At 43.2% G+C, this 19,773-nt stretch overlaps 1 protein-coding gene across 1 annotated transcript in view; it reads left to right on the top strand.

Moving 5' to 3' along the window:
* The window catches only part of LOC144773069 (galectin-1-like), a 131,722-nt gene that overhangs the window by 43,338 nt on the left and 68,611 nt on the right, over positions 1-19,773 (top strand). The window contains exon 2 of the mRNA XM_078657864.1: positions 7,912-8,027. Within this exon, the coding sequence (XP_078513990.1) occupies positions 7,968-8,027 (60 nt within the window). The 5' untranslated portion in view covers positions 7,912-7,967. The remainder of the gene's footprint in view (positions 1-7,911; positions 8,028-19,773) is intronic.

Raw genomic sequence — 19,773 nt, 5'->3', positions numbered from 1 at the left:
ACACTTCAGCTTGGAGGGAAACCTTTCTCTGCCTCAGCACAGTTTTATATGTCTGTCTACAAAGGGATACTTTTAGTTAGTCCAGAGGGATTGCTTTGAGACTAGATTTTAGGTCTCTCAGGGCTCGTGAGCAGTTAGTATCGAACCATCTTGGCTGTGTAGTGTTTCCCCTAGGGCCCTTTGCCTTCAGTAGACCTTCAACAAGGCATGTTATTGACCCAAATGCCTTGGTCAGTGGGCACCCCTCTATCGTCAGGTCTAAACATACATCAATTAAATCTTTCCCCTTGCATAATAGAGATTTGTAAAAAGCCTCACTGTCAATTTTCGACCACCTGAGTCGTCTTACCTGGTCAATTGCCCTCAACTCGGTGCATGGGTATAAACTCTTTTTGGGTCGACCTCGGTATAGGAGTTCCAGGACTAGAGGATTGTGATCACTAAATATGCTCCAGTCGATCCTTACCGAACGAATCCAGTTTTTTGAAAGACTGGACACTATAATATAATCTATGAAGGAAGAGCATCCTCTTCCTTTAAAAGTTGGTGTGAGAAACCCATCTTCCCCCAAGCTAGCCAAGTCAATAGTGTGTTACAGGGCATGAGTTCTTAAAAGCTTACTCAAGTCTGTTCCCTCAGTGGTATGTTCGAAATGCGGGCCCTTCTCAATTGGGCAACATGACCAGTCTCCATTTAAAGGAAACAAGCTTGGGCATAGGTGGCAATTTCAATCACCCATGACTATTGTAATAGGTTCTACAGCCCCTTTCCTGTAGGCTAGCTCCTGGCTGAGTCTGATCTAGTTCCTGGAGTGCGAGATTATTTCCTTTCGAACGCCCTGTATTGTAAAAATTGAACATGATCAGCCTCAGCCCACTACCTGCAAATCTTACAGCCTGGAGAGTATGTGATGTCCAGGATGGAAATGTCCAGGCCCCTTACAAGTTTAGATCTACATATAGTGCTAATCCTCCAATTGCTCTACCTGATCTACCCTCTTGTGCTGGTACAAAAAAACACTTATAACCTGCTATTTGAAAAGTGGTGCTGTCAACCGCCCAGATTTCCTGCAGACTGATTATCTGAAACCCACTGATGTACTTTCGCCATTCTTTATTATCAAATTTCCCTGCCAGACCCGCTATGTTCCATATTAATATTTTCAGCCCTCCCTCAGTAAGTTGTTCACTATGTGAGGCTTTTCCAATCAGGTTCTCCACAATTGGCCCATCCTCAAATCGTGAAGGCACCAGTTGTGGCCCTTGTCCCTGCATAGGTCGGAGTATTCCAGCCACCATCTGCTGGTGTTTCCCTAATATGTCCTGTAAGTTAGTTTTATCACCATCCCCCTCCGTTAAATTACCTAACTGATCCGACGACCTACTTAGTCAGTCGTTCTCATCAAGAGACATTAAGGGGCTAAATCTATTTGTCCAGTCCACTAGCCCCTGATCTCTTGTCTCCAGGCCATCCAGGGTGTGGTTCCGAGCCCTAGGGCCGTTTAAACCCATTCCCACTCTACCAAAAGCGTACCTTGGGTCGTGGGTGACATATTGTATGGGATAAAAATAACCCAGTGGCAGCGGTCTTATGGTGCTTGTGTGATTAATATTGGCACTGTTTAATATATACTCCACCAGGCTAGTGTCCCGAAAGTTTACATTGAAGCAATTGCCTTCCATGTCTTTCCTTCTGTTGCCTAACCAGTTCACTCTTCTAACATGTAGGATCTCCCCAGATTTCTTAATGGGTAATGGCCTATTCTGGTTTAGCCAATTAATTATCTTATTTTTTAATTCTGTGTGTGTCTCTTTCTGTTCGGGCTTCAGTTCCGGTACCCCCCCTAGTACAACTACATAAGGGCATGCTTCAGGTGGTAAATTTATGGTTGGCACAGGGGTGGTAGTTCTTCCGTTTATCTCCCGACTTATACTATGGGTTTCTCCCCGTTTAGTGGTTGGGAGCTCTTTGTTTTGCGGATTTGGTGTTAACTGATTCTCCCCCTTGTTTGGGCCCATGCTTCCTGCTCCCGGCCTATTACCAGCAGCCACTTGTGTTGGGGGGTTAAAGGGAGTTGATGCCTGTATAACAGTGTGTTGCTTATTACTGACACAATTATTTGGTATGGGGGGCTTGGGATCCGGGCTAGTGCCCACCCTGGCGATATTGCCCAATGCTCTGGTGTTTGGAGTGTTGCCCTGTGTCCTTCCCTGCTTGTTTAGTTCATTAATAATTTTATCTAGCCTACTAGCTAGTGGTTTAATCTGGCTAGTGATCAGCAGTTCTAGGTGGTTTTGTAGATGTAAGACTACTTGGGCCATCCAGCTCGGCGGGACTGGGTGTTGTGATGCTTGTACTTCAATAACCTCCTCCTCTATACTTCTTTTTTGAGGGATGGGAGGGGTTAATTTTGTTTTCTTAGTGCAGGGCTTCTTAGGGCCCGGTCTTCTCTTTCTGCTGGTGGGAGATTTCTTATCAATCGGGGGGAATATTTTCTGTGACAGCAGCTACCTGTGCACAGGGGATATCATGAGTAGGTGACTCCGGGATGGCATGTGATGGGTCAACCACTATCTCAATATCATTATCCTGTGAGGGGGTGAATAGATCAGTTATTGGAGTTAGGGATAAGCGTCTCTCTGTGCGCTCAATTTCACTGGAGACTACTCCAATCGCTTTCCTCAGCATGAGGTCGATCGCAGTGGGCTGTATATTAGGGAGAGGCAATACATTAGGGGCCAGATGTAGGTGGCCAATTACCGGTCGGTAACGGCCGAATTCGTCCGTTACCGACCGGTAATTGGATTTTGAGATGTAGGGAATGCATTTACAGAATCGGTATGTTACCGAATCTGTATTTACCGATTCGGTAAAATTACCAATTCGGTAAATACAGACTCGGTAAAATACAGATTCTGTAAATGCAGATGTAGCTGGCACATGTCAGAGTGCCACAGGGCTTTAAGAATCGGTATTTTACCACCCAATCCAGTTGGGTGGTAAAATACCGAATCCAGGTGTGCATGCACACCTGTGCCATGTGACACACAAACATGCCCTTAGGGCATGTCTGTGTGCCACATGGCGCACATGCCTATTTATGGGGTGCCAGAGGGTGTCAAAGTGACACCCCCTGCACCCTTGCTAAAATCGGTATTTACCGATTCTGTCATTACAGAATCGGTATTGCCCATTGATTCCTATGGGCTGCAAGGCCCATAGGAATCAATGGGCAATACCGAATCGGTATTTACAGAATCGGTAAATACCGAATCTTAACGATTCGGTATTTACCGAATCTGAAATACCTACATCTCCCCCCCTCTATTTTACCACTTCTTAAATACCGAATCGGTATGATTCGGTATTTAAGAAGTGGTAAAATAAAATTACCTACATCTGGCCCTAGGTTTGTTCACAATTATCCGGGGTGCAGAACACTTATTAACCTACATAGATTTTTATGTCTATCCATTTGAATGCCTCTGGTTTTCATTGGTACAAGATGGACAGAGAAGACAGCTATCTTTACGAACCGTGCTTCCGGCCGTTTCTATTGTCATGCACATGGACGTGTCATGCTGGGTCAGTTTTTATCCTAATTTTGTTTCCAAGTTTTTTCAGATTTGCTTGGCTTTTCATTTTAAAGAATAGACTGGTTGTTTTATTTGTCTACTGCCTGACACCACAACATATTTTGCCATTTACCTCTATGCCTTTCTCCACCAGGTCAGAATGGTGGCACATCTGGGGAGCTTGGTACTGTTCCATTTGTGGTCCTACTTTTGCTGTTTTGGATCATGCTCTTTTAGAATCTTTACTCGCACACACCAAAGACTCTTTATACTAATTTGGTTTTCTTACATTGCTGGGCAGTCTATATTGGATTTTACCTTTCTTCTGACACCGTATTCAGTCTTTTATATATTTTCCGCTTTTTCCATGAAACCATTTTTTGTTTGTCTTTTTTACATTATCAAGGCTACAAAATGCAGCTTGTCTGATTGTGGGCTTGTTCGGTTGGATTCTTTGTATATTGATGAACAGCACTTGATTTGCTTTACACTGTACGGTCTCTTGCATAAGGGTATATACTTTAGGCCGGGGGGGTTTCTTACTTTTTCAATTTCTCCCTTTTGGAGATGGATTTATGTTGTTTAATTGCATTTTTGTTGACTTGATTTCTTTTGTCGATTTTACTAGGGACAGGGAAGCATTGTGCTTCATAGGACTACTATCGTATTTCAATTTGACTGTGTATCTTCGGTATTACTTTAGGTCTCTTGTTTTTTCTGATACAACTCACCATAAAATTCTACTAAGATTTACGTCTTCCGATGTCTCTTTTCCACGTCCAGGATTTGGCCCTTTAGTACTAGTAGCTCTGTCCAATAGCAATGCACTCAAATGGCAAACAGACAAATGCATGTAATGGAGGTCGGGTACTTATTTGCTATATTGTGTTTACGGATGTTCCTGTGGTGTATCACGTTCTGCACACACATATATTGTCCTTTTCTTTCACAATTCTTATTATTCTGTTTGAACATGAATCAAGAGTCTTATTTATTTTTGAGTTCACTTCGGTTTTGTGGCTTTGACAGGAGTAGAATATATTGTGCTGCTTTTTTATTATGGGACAGATTCACTACAATTGCATATTTTACATATGTTGCAGCCTTGAAAGTGTCTTGATAGACAAAATATGTTACAAATTAATGGACTGCCTCTATGACAATACTTTATCAACAAATGCCATCACTTGAGTATGCTCCAGTTTTAAATATAATTTATGTGCCTGGATTGTATTTGTTCAATCTGATCTACACCTGAATGGTGGCAGGGTGTGCCCAACTTTTTTTAAAAACCACTAAAACGTTTCTTATATTTGGACATTCTATTTGTTTGGGACAGATATACCAATACTGGCAGTGGATGTGCAATCCCCCAACACCAAAGCTACCATTTAAAAAAAAGTTAGCCAAGTGGGGTTGAGCATTCCTTACTGGGACACTTTGCAAACCCCCCGTTAGCTTTCTCCTACCCTGCCGCTCTGTTGATAAAGGTACAGTACCCAGACGTGGGCTATCGGTAACCATTTACCTGTCCCATGTTGATGTCCCCATACCTGCTGGCAATGCTGTGGGCTTCATGCCTCACACAAATAATATTCTGGTCTTCAGCATGCCTATTTTTACTCATGTCTGTTTTTTGTTTGTGAGAAATCAGTGCTAGTTAGGACTTGCATACATGGCACAAGTTAGGAGGGCGATACACGGTTTTGTTGGTGAAAATATTACTTCTAAATTTAATTTAATTTTCTCCTGCATAAAATACATCTGTCATTTCAAATCAAATCAATTGGCAAATGAACTTCTACTCTCTTGCATGAGAAAAAGTGTACACTGCAAATGGAAGTGCAGCCTCAGGAGCACGTGTACACAGGTGTGCATTGGTACATTGGAAGCACACTGCTGTTGTGTAAATGTCTTTATTTTGGCAAGGAAGAGGGCTTTCCATAGATCTCATGATCTAGAAACTCCACTAGGAAACATACCACACTGACTGCTCCCGTAATGCAAGATTTTCTATGTGCTGTCATTCCATACACTGTTTTCTTTTGGTGTTCTTTTAAAAGAGTACATGAATGTGCCGAAACAGACCTGTACCTTGTGAATGCGAAAAAGATATCCCTTGGTGAATTCCTTAATACATAACTTAACAAACTCAAACTAAACAAACTCGATCGACTAGGCAATAGGACTGGACTGGATGGCGTGGCTTGGACGCCGCAGTGACATGGTGGGTCCTCCGTGAGCTCCGCTGTACCGCGGACCTCTTACACTACCGAGAGCCTTCCTCACGCTGTTTTCGCTCGTCGGAGCGACTTTTCCTTCACTCTGAAGATGCGGAGCATAGCTTGACGGTGCCTGCGGGGTCCATTCAGTTCGGAAACCTCAGTTTCGGCTTTCCCTGCAGCTCCTCACATCGAGACGCGGTCGGCCGCCATTTTAGGTCGCCGCGACCACTTCTCTTCAACACATCGGTAATTCCTTGGCAGATACGTTTTTTCATGGACCAACTTGCCTTTGCCCATGTTTTCCTCTGAAATACTTCTTTTTAAGGCGTTTCTCAGCATTTAAGTGCCTATTTCCTTACTTTTTCCATGATTTTACTGTTTTGCTGCTACTTTTCACCTCATGTTAGGTATACCTAGCTGTTGCCTTGCCCTACTATGCATAGTCTCCTGAAGATGTCTTCACTATTGTCGATTTTGAGCGATTTTTTTCAACTGGATTCTATGAACTAACAACAAACCCATTGCCTTTTACTCTTAATATTCGATTAGAGAGCTCATTACTGCCATTTCATCTCCTGTATAATCTGTAGCGACTTATTCTGTTGTGACTTGTTGTGGTTGTGTGCGGCCACTATTTTATAGCCGCTGAGCACGCTTCCCTCGGAGCCTCCAACATATATTAAGTGAGTGCCCTTGTCACGCCTACCCTACTCTACGTTATAACTTTGCGGAATCACTCTATTGCCCTCGTGCCAGTGCCCTATAATTGTTATTATGGCTACTGACTCGCATTCTTCCAGGTCTTCTGTCACGGGCACGAAACCAAAGCGCCTAAATAATGACCCGCCCTCTCCTATCCACTCATCTCAGAACCCTGTTCTGGACTTAATTCTTGATGAAGTGAGGGGTCTCCAGCCGTTTATGGTAACGACAAATGAAAAATTTAATCAAATAGAGGAGAGATAGCTTGTTATGGAAACCAAGGTACTGGACTTCGAACAACGTGTTGGCACCCTTCAGGATATCTCCACAAAAATTCCACTTTTAGAGCAGGAAATTCATAAACTGAAACTTCATACAGAGGATTTGGAAAATCGCAATCGTTGTAATAACCTTCGCCTTTTTGGTCTTCTGGAAAATGTGGAGGGATCCCACATGGTTCTTTTCCTTCAAAAATTTCTTCCAGAGCTTCTGGATCTTCCATCTTCAGCTCCTCCCCTCAATATTCAAAGGGCACATCGCGTGGGGCGTCCCACATCTAATCCTGTGAAACCACGTGGCATAATTATGCTGTTCCTGGAGTTTACTGAATTGATGTCTGTTCTCAAAGCTGTTAAACTTAAACGTCTCACTTGGTCTGGTCACAACATCTTCATCTCGCAAGACATCTCTAATGCCACAAACGCTCGTCGAAAGGAGTTCCTTGCCCTACGACCTCAGATGAGACACCTCAATATTCAATATGGAATACTTCATCCATGTCTCTGCAAGATCACTCATGCTGGTTGTTCACGATCCTTCGATGATCCAGAGAAATTGAAACTTTTTCTTCAATCATTTTCTTCATCCGGAATGGATACTAATGTTTGATTAACCTGTATCACTCTTCCACTTTTTTTTATACAGTTCTTTCAACAGCGTATCTGTTCTCTCATGTTCAGTCACTATGTCTTTTTTCTCTCTCTTTCTATCTGAATTCTTCTTCATGCACTGTTTTCATCTTATTTTTCCTATGTTTTTCTTGTCTTTCTTGCTTCTTACATTTGATTCTCCTTTGTCCATGCTCTCGATTCTATACATCTTTTCTTACACTCTCACGAGATTCGTGTCGCTCAGTGTCTCCATGCTCCCCCTTCAATGTTTTCTCTTCTTTATACAGATCTGGCTGTTTTACCATGATCTCTTTGTTCATTCTCTTCTCTGTTCTTTCTCTTGCTTTTTTATTCTCTCTTTTCTTTTCTCCCTGTCCTGTCATTCCCTCCTTGTTTCCTTTTTTCTGTTTCCTTCTTGTATTTTGACTCTTCTTTGTTGCTTTTGTCTCTTGAAAATGTAGGTTTTGATATTTATTGTTCCATGTATAATTATCTTTTGTGGTGTATATCCCCCTACAGTTTCATCCCTGAAGTTTGTCTGCTTCGACTGTTTGTTTCCTCCAATTCCCTCCATTATGTGTAATTTTGTCACGTGGAACGTTCGAGGTCTTGGAAACCCAGTCAAGCTTAAAAAGGTACTGTCTCATTTATCAAAACTTAATTCTCATATTTCCTTTCTTCAAGAAACACACTGTACTGATGTTGAATCTCTTAAACTGAAAAGACAATGGGTAGGCCAAGTAGTATTTTCTCCTGCTTCTCATAAGAAGGGAGGCGTTGCTATACTTTTTCATAAAGCTTTAGCGGTGCAAATTGTGTCTACACAAAATTATGCTGATGGACGATGGGTGATGGCAAAGATTGTTCTTCAGAATAAAACATTAGTCCTTCTGAATATTTATGGTCCTGTTAAACCTGACCCCAAATTTTGGAATGATATTAAGATCCTTCTTTCCTCGATTGATTTACCTAATGTTATTGTTGCAGGTGATTTTAATCAATGGTTAGACCCTTTTTCTGACAGGCTAACTGCAAATTTCAGCCTGATAAAACACACAAAGCCTTTCAGTCGGCCATCACCTCTCGTCCATTGTATGATGTATGGAAAACATGTAACCCTGATTTATGTGAATTTACCTTTTTCTCCAGCGTTCATCATACCCGTTCCAGAATCGACTATATCTTAACTAGTAAATCCCTTTTGCCCTCCCTCCAAAAATCTGAAATTGGCTCTATTTTTTTATCTGATCATGCTCCTGTATACGCTGTCCTTGACCTTGCACATGTTTCCTCTAAATTCAGTCGCTGGAAGCTTAACACCTTTTTGTTGACAGATCAGGCTTTTATTAAAGAAGCCTCTTCTTTCATTGAATAATTTTTCAAATTTAACGACCCCTTAGATACTTCTATTCCTACCAACTGGGATGCCTTTAAAGCTGCCTTTCGTGCCTTTACCATTTCTTTTGTCTCTAAGAAGAAGAAGTCCTCAAGGAAGAAATATGAAGACCAGTTACATAAACTTAAAGCCTTAGAACATGTGTATTTTACCTCCCGCTCCTCTGCTGTCCTCCATGATTTAGTTAAGGCGAAAACTGAACTTAATAAGTTGGCAACGGTTGAAGCATGTAATATTTTGCTCAAAGTTAAATCTAAATACCATGGTGGACAAAACAAAGCTGGGAAAATGTTAGCCAACTATTTAAAAATAAAAACGGAACGTAAGACCATTGGCCCTATTCTGAATGAGTCCACTAAAAATTTGGCTTCATCGGATGAAGATATTGCTGAGATTTTTCACGATTACTATAAATCCCTTTACTCTGATGACACTTTACCCACTACTCATAATCTGGAAACTTTTTTCTCAGGTTTACCCTCTCCTCCCTCTCTGCCCGATGAATTCCACATGTTTGAAAAAGATATTTCATCTCAAGGAATTCTTAATGCTATCAAAGCCTTAAAAAATCTAAAGCTCCTGAGCCTGATGGCTTATCTATTGAGTTTTACAATTCTTTTTATTCCATATTGATCCCTAAACTCCTTCAACTTTTTAATTCTTTCATTGCAGACGCAAAAGCTTCTGGTTCCTTTATGGATGCTTTAATTGTAATCATACCCAAACCTGACAAAGACCATTCCCTATGTAAAAATTACCGTCCTATTTTGTTAATTAATTATGACTGTAAAATTTTTACCAAAATTCTAGCATCCCGCCTTGACTCCATTATTCCCCTCCTGATTAAAACTGATCAAGTCGGATTTGTGAAGGGCAGGTTAGCATCTGATAATGCCCGGATGTTTGCTATCATCATCTCATATGGCAAAAAATACAAATCCCCGCTTGCAGCTTTGTCCTTGGATGCTGAAAAAGCTTTAGATTCCATTAATTGGCATTTTATGTTTCAGACTCTTCAATGGTTTGGTTTTGGGCCCTCTTTTATTTCATATGTTAAACTTTTATATTCATGTCCCCGAGCCAGTATTTTTGCCAATAACCAATTATCCAGGCCATTTTCCCTATCTAGAGGCACTAGGCAAGGTTGTCCCCTCTCCCCTCTACTTTTTATTTTATGCCTTGAACCGTTTCTGGAGCGCATCCGTGTCAACTCACAGGTTGCTGGTTCCAAACATGGTTCTGTTGAATCTAAAATATCCGCATATGCGGACGATATTCTTATTTATATGTCTAATCCTACTGATTCACTCCCCCATTTTTTTAAATGAAGTACGATTATACTCCAGTATTTCTGGTTATAAACGTAACCTCTCTAAAACGGAAGTTCAACCTCTAAATGCTTCATGTTATCAATTTATGTTTAATGATACCAATTTCGCTTGGTGTCCCTCTAAAATTAAATACCTTGGAATCTGGTTTTCGTCCTCCCTTTCTGAAACCATTAAATTCACGTTTTCTACATTATTTGATAAGATTCAATCACTCCTACTCATATGGTCCCCCTTATATCTTTCCTGGTGGGGCAGGTTGGACACTATTAAAATGATGATTGTACCTCACATTTCGTATACCTTATCTATGCTTCCTATGAAAATGTCCAATACCCATTTTTCTAAGATTAATTCTATATGCACCAAATTCCTATGGAACAATAAACACCCGCGAATCGCCCTATCTAAACTTATACGTCCTAAGGATGAAGGTGGTGTACGTTTCCCAAACTTTTCATTTTATCACTCTGCCTTCCTGCTTAAACAGTCTTTTGCATTGGCTTATGACTTCATGGATAACCCTGTTCCCAAATGGGTCCTTTTTGAACGCTCCCTCTTGAAGGATTTTTTCTTTTCAACAAACACTTACTATGTCAAATTGTACTTTTTTATCTAATAGTCCTATATTAAAATATTCTCGATCTCTGTTGTATAGTACCTTTTTTAATGACTTCACCCCTCTTCAATGTTTCCTATCTGTGAGAAGTTGGCCTGATATGTGATGTCCACTATTCTAGTGGGCACCCTGTATCAGTCCAAACAACCCTTATGGTGATGGTTGTAAAGTCAAACTTATAGACCAGCTATCGAGCAGTCTTAGGCTAAACTCAAGAGGGCATGTGAAGCCAGCTGTTTTACCATATGTAACCCCTTTAATACCAAATGAAAGGACACCACACAGGTTGTATATATAAAATATATATGTATTTATTACTAAATTAATCCTCTGAACTCTTAATGAGATCAGAGGAACAAGCACATAACAAGATACTTAATCAACATACAATAAGTTGCACAAAATACAGTAATGCCCTAGGGGCACTTCGAACCATATACTAAAATAGTGGTATAAGAACCACGTCACGAACAAAGAATAGGACTAGGGCCTGGAGAATCGCTGGGGCTACGCTGTACTACCAAAGGATAGGGAGCAGGAGGCCCACGGGATGCCTGTGCAGTGTCTTTACACACACACGAGTTAGCATGGAGTTATAATGGGAACGAAAGAAATGGAAACTAGTTCTTTTAGGTCACTTCAGGATGGACACGGAGAAAGCTACTTGAAAGTTAGACACTAGGATAGTAAATACCCACAGGAGCACCGAAGTACTCGCGTTACCTCACCCACAGGAAGCGGGTGCATAGGTGTCAAAGTGTGTCGGGTTTCGTCGCTGAATCCTATGGAGCCTTGAAGAAAGATGCTGCAGGCGACCAGGAGGGAAGTGTCCGGGTGGATCCAAGGGCGGATCGAGGATGAAGAGTACCTGAAAGCAGAGGGGACAGAGTCTGGGTCACTAGCCAGTGACCAGGATGGAACCAGGCGCTGTCGCGAAGCAATCAGGTGATGTCATGAAGCTTGTCTTTGCAGCCATGTGGACCAGGAGGTGTCGACGACGACCAGGAGCTGGATACGGACTGTCCCACGAGGGCTCTCGCTGTCGGCGGTGTCGGCTTCCGGATTGGAGTCAACAAGCCTTGGCAAAGGCAACCCACGCAGGAATCGAAGATGGCTTATGGATCAGACCAGCAAGGTCTGATGAGCTTCTCCTTTTCAGGGAAGCAGGGGCCAGTCTGGAGCAACCAGACCAGCAGTGTAAATCAAAAGGATCATCATCACAGAGGCCACTAGCCAACGGGCAAGTGACCGGACAGACGCATCGAGCAGGAAAATGCAGAAGGGCCCCACGCAGAACTCGTGGAGTGTGGAGGGATGATCTTCGGTGCAGTTGGTGCTCGGGGCTGGGGCTTCTCAATCCCCAATGCACAACTTCGAGGGTGCCTCAGAAGTTGCACGGAAAGCAATTCGCTGGCTTTCCAAGATGGCCGGTCCCACGTCTCTCGTCGCCTCCACAGGTCTCAGCTCTGCTGTGACTGTGGATAGGGCTGTTGGAAGTCTGGAAGTCCGGGTCTTGTCAGGCTCTGTGCTCGGGCTCCTTCGGGAGCGTCGACAAAGCAAACCGTTGATCTCTTGATGGTGCCTGCTTGCACAGGGTGGTCACTTCTTGACCACAAGGGAGATTCTTCAGTCTTCTATCTTCAAGTAGAACGTTGAAGGTCCAGAGTTTCATTTCAAGTTTCAGTCAGGATAAATCTAAAGTCTCTTGACTCAGCTCCTACCTATATACTAATCTGAGGGGCTGGATTACCTGCTAGGTCCCTCCTATGGGGGGGACCAGGGAAGGGGGTGGGTACACCCCTTTCCCTTTGTCCAGTTTCGCGCCAGAGCTGGGGCTGGAGTGCCCCAGCAACTGGTTTGAACCGGGCTATAAATGGGACACCTTGTGTGCCCCTGGCAGTGTCTCATTTCATTCAGCCCTCCCTGCCCCAATACACTATGGCCTGTCTGGGTGGGTGCTAGCACCTCCCAAGACAGGAAACCTATTGTCCAAGCCTCCCTCGCTGGAAGGACTCCCAGCAGCAGGAGGTCAGACTTGTGTCTGTGGCAGCAGCATCCATTTTGTGATGCTGAGGCTTTGGTTAACTTTAACCGGGATTTAACAGGAACAACATGTCTTCTCCCTCTAGAAGGGTGGAATGCTACCCCCGTCGCCAGAACTGGCGAAGGGTTAGTATTCCAAAGCGTGTGACACTTTACACGACATGTTTTGATAAAGCCAAACCAAAGTTAGCATTCAACCGCGAGGATTATAATGCACTTAAGAGTATATGGTATGGCTATACCATAGAACAGCAATACGGACATGGTTCCGAAAGCTGCAGACAGGCTCAGCGCATGCTAGAGCCTCATTTCACATAAAACCAAGCACTCTGCCTTCAGGATTGTTAAGGCCTGCCACAGGAGTGACTTATAGGTATATATGTGTCTATATATAATGGTAGGTATAGGAATACTATACCTAAGCAAGGGGTGATTACACGACCTTGCCCCAGCTGAGTGATCAGCCAGTTTTGTCAATGTGAATGGCCAGCCAGGGGTGGCATAATACCTGCTGCAGCCCCTGGTAGGCCTTGGATGCACCTATGCCCTGGGTACCTATGGTACACTATACAGGGGCCCATAAGGTGACCCAATATCCAATTGGAGAAGTACCTAGAGTACATGGAGTCCATTTTACAGTGAGAGCAGATAGCCTGGGGCCCTGATTAGCAGGATCCCAGGCCAACTAAGTCGAAACCCAGCTAAACACAAGGCAAACAATCTGGGGTAACCATAGTCAGGTATCCACCTTCCTACACTACCTTCATGTGTATGGTTTAATAAGTTCCTCAAGTTTAAAGGCAAATCATTTTACTATAAATATTGGAAAGAGAAGGCTCCAAGATGTTAGAGGACGCTACCTTGGGAGCCACGCCCCCTAGGCAATTTATGGTGTGCCAGAACCTAGCAGAGTTGCTGGTACTTATTTCGTGTAGTAGTTTGGCCCAGAATGAGTTACAGGTGTTCCTTCGATTTTCACATTTGGCCACCTTCAAATGTCGAAGTGCCTCTCTTAATTTACGTATTATTATTGGATCTATTGGTGTCATTTTGAGTTTTCGCCACAACCGATTTATGCTTTGTTCTGTGGATCGTATTGCGTAAACTGAGCCATTCACTTGTGTGGCCGACATCTTTGGTTTACATTGTATTGGTCTTGCGAACCGGGCGGCCAATTTTTCCGAAAACTTTGACCAATTGACGAGTGGGTCTCCCTCTGTCCCGTATATGTTAACAACTAGTTACATGGCAATACGTCTATCTCACCATGGCGGCACCAGAGAATACGATGAAGTCCAATATAAAAAGTATCTTTCTGGAACCCGGCAATCCCTAGTCAGCCAGCCTTTCCGCCGCCAAAGACGTTTTGAAACTTGCAATAGAAAACTGGGACCCCAAGATAATCAAGTATACTGCTATCAATCAATTCAATTCAATTTCAAAGCTTTATTCGACAGCAGTCATAAAAGCGTTTTCACCCTAACACTATACAATAAATACTAGATCTAAAATACTTACATAAAAAACAAATATTAAACAATTAGTGCTAACAAAGTTGATATATGGATATAAAAATATTCCTTTACAGTCCAAATTTTTTTTAGTAAAACTAGTATTAAACAATTAATGCTGACGAAATTGATATGTGGATATAAAAACATTCCTTTACAATCCATAAAATTTTTACTAAAAAAGAGAAACCTGATAATCATAGATCATTAAGTTGCTTTACCCAATAGCATACGTGTACGAATTGACCATGCCCAACCAAGGAATTTTGCAACTGCAATTGCAAAATAGGGTGTACAATCTGCTTCTAATATTCTAAGTGCAACTATTTGCCTACGCGTCCCAAGATTCCGACACACTGGTTTTAACCATTTACGGCGTGGACCTGCATATATAGGGCAAACAAACAACAAATGAGAGACATTCTCGGTTTGATCTTTACAATGATAGCAATATTCATCCCTTGTTGATGTCCAGTGTTTTGTGAATGCGTTAACTGGAAGCGTTCCAATTCTAATTGGAAATACAGTTTTCTGTCATGTGGCTTTTCAATAATGTCCCAATAGGTTTCACAGAGTGGAACCATTTTGGTATCTAAAAAGCGGCCAGTTAGGTTGGAACTGCATCCAGAACAGAAAGCTGTGGAGTAGACCATCTCCCAATATATTTTCTTCAAAATTGCCTTAGTGGGAAAACATGACATGTCTAAATTACCCCAAAGATGATCCAACTTCAGCTTGACCAGCAACCCCCGAAGTTCTTTTAACCACAAGATTGTGTGAAATCGGTCCGCGGTGATGACATCAGCCAATGCTGCAGCATAATGGGCTAGTTCAGGAGTCACCATTAAACGTCTCCAATATAACAGAGGGCGCAGGCGAGCTAGGTCCTCTACACTTTTCCTTCCCAGGTCAAGCAACAAAGGGACTATAGGAGTACTTTGGGGTGCCATTACTAGCCGCCGTAGAAACCTATTCTCCGCTAGTGACAGATCCTTTAGATTTGAAAACCCCCATAATTCTGAACCATAAAGGGATGCGCTAATTACCTTCATGTTGTAGATCTCCAGGGCACAATTTACTGGTTTAGTCAGTGAGGCTTGGTGTTTAAGTGCTACTACGCCTGCTAACTGGTTAAACTTTAGAACTGCCATATCAATATGGGTATTCCATCTCATGTTTCCCTGCAGAGTTATACCTAGATAGGTAAAAGCCTCTACCTGTTCTAAGGGAGTACCATTATAAGTAATTACACCTTTGAATAGAGACCGTTGGTTCATGCACATAAACTTTGTCTTGGAAGCGTTCAATTCTAGTCCACGAATCTCACAAAACTCGCCAAATGCATTAACTGCCTTTTGTAGACCACTCGGGGTGCGTGAAAGTATTAGCGTGTCGTCCGCAAACATGAGGACAGGCACGCGAGCACCAGCTAATATTGGAGCGTCAGTCGGGGTTCTTTTTAAATAGTCCACTATGCCATTAATATATATTGAAAACAATGTTGGGGCCAGGACACACCCTTGCCTGACCCCACGCTCCACAGAAAAGGGCTCAGTTACTTCGCCCTGAGCACCCCACCTGATTTTAGCATAGTTATTTTCAGGCAGGCGAACAAGGAGTGTAAGGAGTTCTGGGCTTATACCAGCTTCAGCAAGAACCCCCCATAGCTTTGGTCTTGGAACTACATCAAAAGCTGACTTTAAGTCAACAAAAACAGCATAAAGAGGGCCATTTATCAAGGTCACATTCCTCCAATAGAGGGCAATAAAAAAGAAAACCTGGTCGATGGAACTGGTTAAGGGGCGAAAACCCGCTTGGTATGGCGACAAAATGTTGTTTTCCACTATCCAAGTTTGTAGCTTATTCTGCACTAATCGACCCATCAGTTTTTGAGCTGAATCTATAAGGCTGATGGGTCTATAGTTATTCGGAAGGGATTTATCGCCTTTTTTAAATACTGGGATAATTTCCGCTCCCTTCCAAGAAGATGGTACTTCTGCACCCATGGCCACTGAGTTAGCTAGCCATACAAAATACTGGCACCATGATTCTCGGTCGCTTAAAAAGACATCAGCGGGGATTCCATCCATGCCTGGCGCTCTCCCCCCTGTTACACAATCCAAGGCAGTGCTAACATCTTTTACATTAAATACTTGGTGTTTGTAATAGACAGTGGGTGGCAGAGTATAGCAGTCTGGAGACAGATTACAAGCATATTGGGGTTTAAAAAACTCTATCCACTTGTTTTTGGGAACATGGTTTTGTGGGGGGGGCAGCAATCCCTCCCCTGTCCCATCTTACAGTCGCCCAAAATTGCTTTGAATCTTTGGCTGCACATGCAAGCTTCAACTCACACCATTAGTCCTCGTCCCACTGTCTTTTTGCTAGTTTTTGTGCATTTCTATATGTGTCCCTAGCCTTCCTTACTAATTCGATGTTCCCCGATCTGAGTTCACTGCTCAGGTTCTGGTGAGCTGTTCTACAGTTTGTCATACCACCCCTGGATTGGTTGGTTTTTAGTAGCCTTGCTTGGCTTTATTGTTTTTAGGAAAAATCCTTGCAGTCTATTGAAAAACTTGGTATGACCCTCTATCAAGATTTCTGGGAAATTTAGTTTGTTAGTAAGAGGTTTTAGGTTGTTTATTTCCTCTACCACTACTCTCTTGAGATCATCAACCCACTCAGGGTCTACTACTAGCTTTCCCCATTTTAGGTGACGCTGATTGTTTGAACAGACTACATCTAGGGTCACCCTGCCATCCTCGATGCTTTTTTCTATGGCCTCTTGGTAAGATTGGAAATCCAAACAGAGAGGGTTATGATCACTTTCAACCCTTTTTTCCACAGTCATGTCTAGCAATTTGTCCCAAACCCTGATGTCCACCAAGAAGTAATCTATTCTACTAGCTGCCCTGCCATTGTCAAATGAGTTACTCCCTTGGCGATCAGAGGGTGTGCGCCCATTTGCAGCTCTCAGACCCCTTGCCAGACATAGGCTCTTAGTTTGGATAGCCACGGCACTCCATCTCTTAACCACAGCCACCTCGAGCTGGGGTATTCCCCATTTGCTGTCCTCCTCCTGGGCAAGACACCTGTCCTCTTCACCCAAAGGTTCAAAGGTGGTGTTGAAGCCCCCCCCCCCCCACAATTATTGACAACTCCAAGGGCAACCATTCCAGCTCTTGATCAAGGATGGATATAACTTCAGAGGTCTCCCCCCCCCTACTCCCCTAGCATATATATTAAAGACAGCCAACCCTTGACCATTGACCCATTTTATGTTGACTGCCAGTATATCATTTGTTGCAATGGACCTTTGCTCTATTGTACAGTGTAACGATTGACGTATCCAGATCACCAAACCTCCTGATGGACGTCCTTTTGGATTTTTTGTAGCCGGGGTAAAAAAATTAAGATATCCCTGGTGATGTACTGGTATCAAAGACCAAGTTTCCTGTAGTAATATAATGTCATAATGGTCAATGAAATCACACTATTCCGGCGATACCAATTTATTTGCTATGCCAGCAAGGTTCCAGGAGATGAAGGTGAGTTTAGGTTTGTCAATATTTGGGCCTGCTTGCCCTGGGCAAGTAGATTTTCCTAGGTTCTCAAAAAGTGGAGGTATTTTAGGGGCCTCAATTACAGAGGGGGTGCCTGAGGGATTAGATAGTTGGGACCCGGGGGCCAAGCCGATTTCCTGCTCAGAGCCGTTTACTTTATGCCATTCAAAGACCTCCATCCCCCCGCCCCTTGTGTGAATATCAGGGATTCCCCTCCTTCTTACTACCAGTGTCGTGGCCAATAAACACTTCTTTTTAGCGGTACTTAGGCTGTTAGTCACCTTAAGGATGTTTTGTTCCAAGGGTGCACTCCCTTGAGTCAATCACACTCATTTAAATTGGACAGTGCTGCAAATCTGTTTTCAAGGCACAAACCCCAGTCACTACTTTGGCCACCCCTTGCCTTTCTATTAGGTACAACAGACCACTTGGTCCTCAACACACTTGGATTAGTGACCATTCCTCTTCTACTATAGAAAAAGTCAAGGGTAAGTGGAATTATTTCTGCGGTTCTACGTTGTGGAGGAAACAAATTTGGCAAGATGTTAGGCAATACTTCAGGCCCTATAAAGTTCAATACCACACAATCGCCAATAAATCTTTTATGACTGTTCCCTATCCACTCCACTCTTCTTGCTGAAACTAATTCCTCTGAGAGCAGTTGCTTACCCCACGGTGACATGGACATATTGTTTGACAACCAGTGCAACGCTTTACTTAGTAAGGATTGGGGAGATTCTATCTGTCCAGATTTCAAGGGTGGCACATTAGCCAGAACCAACACCAAGGGGGAGGCTTCTACTATTAACTCCACCGGACCTGGTTCTAGGCCAGATACAGTACGCCCCTCTGGTCTTAATAGGGGACCCTCTGCTGGTGGGACATTTGCTCCTGAAGTTTGGTCGGGGATAAGGGGAGGATTCGTTGCTAGCATCTCTGTTCCCCCCTCCACTGCCCCCTCCATTTTTTTTACATTGTTCAATTTTGTTTACCACCTGGTTTGGTAAATCTCCCATATTATCACAGGTGTTTTTCAAAAGACCCTCTAATCTATTGACCTTATCAGTTAGCTGGTCAATCTTAGCAATTAATGGCTTAATGATCCCCCTCATTTTTAAATCCAGCAGACCCACTAATTTCTTCAGTTGGACATCATCCCCAAACAAACTACCCACGTTCTCACCCCCAGGACCATCTATATCACATTTCCTAGGTGGGGAAGCTGGTCTTTTCCTGCTAGAGCGCAACCCACCTCGTTTGGGTTGGTTCTTGGTATTCCCTCTAGTCACTCTAGGTGCTGGCACAGGCGCTGGTGGTGGGGGTTTATCCTCAACTATTTCAAGATCTATTGCATCAAGATCAGCCTCGCCAATATAGTCCACATTGTCCACATTCACATTTGCTGATACATTCTGTATGGGACTATCAGTAATAGCCTGGGAAAATACAGGAGCTTCATTGGTATGGTCCAGCTCCAATGAGTTATCTAGGATATGTTCAGCTAAGTTGGTAATAGGAGAGAGGCTCAGACCCAGGGAGGACCTTCTGTCATTATTTATTTTGGCAACAACCTAGACAAGATAATTATCCATAGTATTATTAGGAACGAGTGATGTTTTTTGTTTAGACATTACGATCTCGCTTTTCAGTGACAGTATTTCCACAAATGGGATCAGTAACTCACTCAACCCTCATCCACAGTACCTGGTGCTGAACGACTGCAGATAAAGTGGCTCACAGTGGAACTTTGGGCAGAGATCCTGGCCCAGTCCAGTCACGAACAGTCTCGGACTGTCTAAGACTGTCCGCCCTTTGTCCGGGCTTCGTCCGGCGCGTCCCGTGCGCGTCCTCGCGGGACCTGTCGTTGCTTTATGCGCCTCCTGGCGCGCTGGTTAGTGGCGTCGTCAATTCCCCCCGTGGG

The sequence above is a fragment of the Lissotriton helveticus genome, chromosome 1_1, assembly GCF_964261635.1.
Source record: "Lissotriton helveticus chromosome 1_1, aLisHel1.1, whole genome shotgun sequence".
Lineage (NCBI taxonomy): Eukaryota > Metazoa > Chordata > Amphibia > Caudata > Salamandridae > Lissotriton > Lissotriton helveticus.
Note: the sequence above shows the minus strand (reverse complement) of the source record. Positions and strands in the feature narration are given on the sequence as shown.